The sequence below is a fragment of the Chaetodon auriga genome, unplaced genomic scaffold (genome assembly GCF_051107435.1).
Source record: "Chaetodon auriga isolate fChaAug3 unplaced genomic scaffold, fChaAug3.hap1 Scaffold_214, whole genome shotgun sequence".
Taxonomy (NCBI): domain Eukaryota; kingdom Metazoa; phylum Chordata; class Actinopteri; order Chaetodontiformes; family Chaetodontidae; genus Chaetodon; species Chaetodon auriga.
Genome location: NW_027481984.1, coordinates 9,015 through 13,209, shown reverse-complemented (window position 1 = coordinate 13,209; position 4,195 = coordinate 9,015). Strand labels below are relative to the sequence as shown.

The following is a 4,195-nucleotide window of genomic DNA, read 5'->3' as shown; positions in this document are numbered from 1 at the left end:
TTCCCCAAACTGCTTTGAAAAGAATCAGTGGAAACAGAGCTGTGATGAGATGAGGTGATTGGATGTAATTCAGCTCCAGTTCTGCCTGTCAGTTGCACAGATGAGGGGCTCTCATTGATGAGTTTCAAAGGTTACAGCTCTAATGTTTTGAAGGTGTTTACAAATTAATGAATTGTTTACATAAGTTGTTAAAACGTTAAATAAGTTTACATAGATTAATTTGTAACTATCAGCAGTTTGTTCATATCCTGTTATTATGTAAAACATACATTTTAAAAAGAACAATAAACCATTCAAGTTTGTACACAATTTTATGTCCTCACTGTTACATTCTATACATCTTTACACAATACTTGATCAAACTTTGGATTGTTTTAATCTCTTCCACCGCAATTAAACAGGTGCTCAGGGAACATAAAGAGCATTGATGATTCAACCATCAAAATGAGACACAAGATAGTCACACAAATATGAAAAGAAATATGTACATTATGGTGTAAAAACATGTACTTAAGTTCTTGATTTCTATGCTTTTGTCTACTTAAATTGGCTCAAATAACTGTGGACGAACCAGATCCCTCAACTGAAAATATAAATCAAATGCCTGGGACATGGTAGATGGGAACTCCAAGCTAGATTCCTCCATTATTATTGTGCACAAATCAAACACATCCTCGTCACATGGGACTGAACTTAAAAATGTGCAGCTGTGTTTACATGTGGTCAGATCTTCAGTCAGTGGAACAAGACAGTCCTCTGTACCCCAAAGGTGAGGGGCCATGTACATGACATCAGGTATCCCACTGGGCACGTTGGTGTTCTTGGAGGGCCTTATACGGTGAGCATTCCAAACACCCTGGATGTCATTTAATACCTCCTGTTGAAGAAACAAGAATGATTAAGAAATAGCTGGAACACAGTGCATTATTAAACAGTGATCATATATAGGTGAAATATAGTCCTGTTTATTCTCTGCCTTTGCAGTGGGTAAAAAAAGTTTGTGTTAAGCAAATAAAAGTAGTTTAAATTGCATTGTGTTGTGTCTCATTTCCACAACAGTCTAAATAATAGCTACATCACACATATCAAATAATAAACATAAACTCACAGTGGATTACACAGTGGCCTACATGAAGTTAATGTGAGATGGAACAGTTGGGATCATAATATAGTCTATTTACATTATGGCGTTATTATATACAGTACAGGCAAAAAGTTTGGACACACCTTCTCATTCAATGCGTTTCCTTTATTTTCATGACTATTGACATTGTAGATTCTCACTGAAGGCATTAAAACTATGAATGAACATATGGACACATATGGAATTATGTACTTAACAAAAAAGTGTGAAATAATTCAAACGTCTTATATTCTAGTTTATTCAAAGTAGCCACCCTTTGCTCTGATTACTGCTTTGCACACTCTTGACATTCTCTTGACCTGAAATGGTTTTCCAACAGTCTTGAAGGAGTTCCCAGAGATGCTCAGCACTTGTTGGCCCTTTTGCCTTTGACTTTTAATTTCAGAATTATGACTTTTTATGTCATAATTATGACTTTTTATCTCATGATGTCGACTTTTTATCTCATATTTGACTTTTTATCTCATAACTTTGTCTTTTTATCTCATAATTATGACTTTTTATGTCATATGGGGAATAACTATGGGGATTAATATTATTTTGTCAAAAAAGCAAAGGGTGGCTACTTATATAAAATATAAGACATATTTAAAAGTTATTTCACACTTTTTTGTTAAGTACATAATTCCATATGTGTTCATTCATAGTTTTATGCCTTCAGTGAGAATCTACAATGTAAATAGTCATGAAAATAAAGGAAACGCATTGAATGAGAAGGTGTGTCCAAACTTTTGGCCTGCACTGTATGTGATAATTTATTACATTATCAATGCAGTGTTACATACCTGAATGATTGGCATGAAACAGAACTGTGACAGAGCTTTGTCAACAAAATCCCCAGAGAAGAATCCCTCATCCTTCAGTTCTCCTAGAGCCGAGATCCAGAGTTCGAGTCCTTCTTTTCTCATCACTCCCCACCAGCTCTCTATTCTCTGGTTCGCAGTACTTGCCCCTGTGACGTAGCTTCTCTCAGCTGCTCTATCATCCACGTCATCTCTCCGTAGATACTGCTGAATGTCTCTAATCACCACATTCTCAGTGCCCATGTCTGTCCGTACGAGCCTGGGGCAGCCCCCACAGCGCTCCAGTGCCTCCACAAAGTACCCCCCGATGACTTTCGGGTCGCTGTTGGTGAGGGCGGCCCGCAGCCAGATGATACTGCGCGAGAATCCATCGATGCAGCCATTAATGCATATCCCATATGGCTTAAGTTTGTCGTATGAGTCTATGTGCCACACAAAGTTAGGTCCATGAGCAAAATATTGCCTCCTTCTGAGCCGTCTGGTCCGGCGAACTTGGGAACCGGTGGGGTCCAGTAGAGAGAGGAGGATCCTGACATCCTCTTTTCTGACACGAATACCGTGTTGTACACACTTTGTGTACATCCACCGATAACCGTGATACTTTCCAGAGCCTTGCAGTTGGTCAACAATGAAACCTATCCCGGCATCCAAGTTGTACCTCCGCCGGTGAAGCGACCTGGCTCTCAGTAGACGATATAAATGCCTCTCGCTAATTATAATTCCTTGCAATGCCAGGCTTTTCAGAATGTCTTTGTAGCTCATCCCCAGCCTAAAGTAAAACGCAATCGCTGTATCCCTGTCCATCGTTGTTTAGCGCCTCTGTCAGAGAAGGTGCGCTCGATTTGCTTACCCAGCTGTCCAGGAATAATATTATTATCATTAATATTTCGTGCGCACGTTATACCTATTTCGTGGCCACAAATAAGTATTTCGTGGGAACGAATTAGTATTTCGTGGGAACGAATTAGTATTTCGTGGGAATGAATTAGTACTTCGTGGGAACAAATTAGTACTTCGTGGGAACAAATTAGTGTTTCGTGGGAACGAATTAATATTTCGTGCGCACGTTATAGCTATATCGTGGCCACAATTTATTTATTTTTTTCCCGTGTCAGGTCCCGGGCTCCGTAGAAATCAGATGAATGTCACTATTTAAAACTCAGCTGTTGTTATGTGTCAAACTGTCTTCGAATGACAATTCCCCTCCCCAGGGCCGTGGACCATTTTGGTTTACACTCCAGGGTCAGGGCATGTACTGGATCCCAGTCAGGGGAGACAAATGCTGGAAAACATGCCGGTCAGTATTCTTTTGTTCTACAATATTGTATTTATGACATGCAATCTGTACATGTATTGTCAGGCTTGTTTCTCCCACATATCTTTTGCCACATTATTTACAAATCACCATATACACACATTTTTGAAAGAAATATTCTCCTGTCTGGCGCTTTTAAACCCCTCTTATTCGCGCAAGTCGTCTAGCAATCCTTGTCGTTCGAAATAATTCCAAATATGGCCCTGGAGTGCCCTCTGCTGGATAAAGCCGAGAACAGCACTTTGGTGGCTTGTTTAAAATCCTCTGTCTGTGTGTATATTCTGTGGAACCGTGATAATTGTCATTTGAAATAAACTTTTGTGTCCAATTGGTTGTGTAGAGTGAATATGGGTCCGTTGAATGTGGTTGTGTCCAAGAAATTAACCAAATTGTGATGACTTATGGATTTACATTTTATACAGCGATTATGCTTGTGAAGATGTACAAAAACATTACAAATTCCTCCTCCTCAAATATAAATAAATAAATAAATAAATCAAGTTTTTAATTGCTTGGATGTCGTCTTGTGTATCAATCTTAGTATAAAGGCTGTCCACATCAATTGTGAATAGAAAAGAGCGGACCTTGTGTGTAAAGTCCGGATCCTGGCATTGGACTCTGTTCTGCGCTGGTGTGTTTGGATTGTTGTTTGACTTACGGATGGGCTGCTGATACCGCCACGGTCGGTAGTTATTCCAGCCTTTATTGCGGATGATGTACGGGCGCTGGTTAGATGATGAGCCGGCGGTCACACGCGGGCGTCCTCCGTCATACCAGCTGGTGCGCATCTGGCCGCGCGGCGCTGCTACAAAAGTCTTCGGGGACTGTTGGATAACCACGGCGGGACTGCTGGTCAGCTCTGGTCAATTGTGAATGTTTGTGAAAGACAACATTGTTTATTTTGACCACCGTATGTAGTTACTGTGAAAAATG

At 40.1% G+C, this 4,195-nt stretch overlaps 1 protein-coding gene across 1 annotated transcript; it reads right to left on the bottom strand.

Moving 5' to 3' along the window:
* Positions 1–411: 411 nt before the first annotated feature.
* LOC143317742 (uncharacterized) lies at positions 412–2,547 on the bottom strand. Its single transcript, XM_076725750.1, has 2 exons — positions 1,930–2,547; positions 412–877 (listed from the first exon to the last, which is right to left on the bottom strand). The coding sequence occupies exons 1-2, from the start codon at positions 2,527–2,529 to the stop codon at positions 542–544; spliced, it is 936 nt and encodes a 311-aa protein (XP_076581865.1). The 5' UTR covers positions 2,530–2,547; the 3' UTR covers positions 412–541.
* Positions 2,548–4,195: the final 1,648 nt, after the last annotated feature.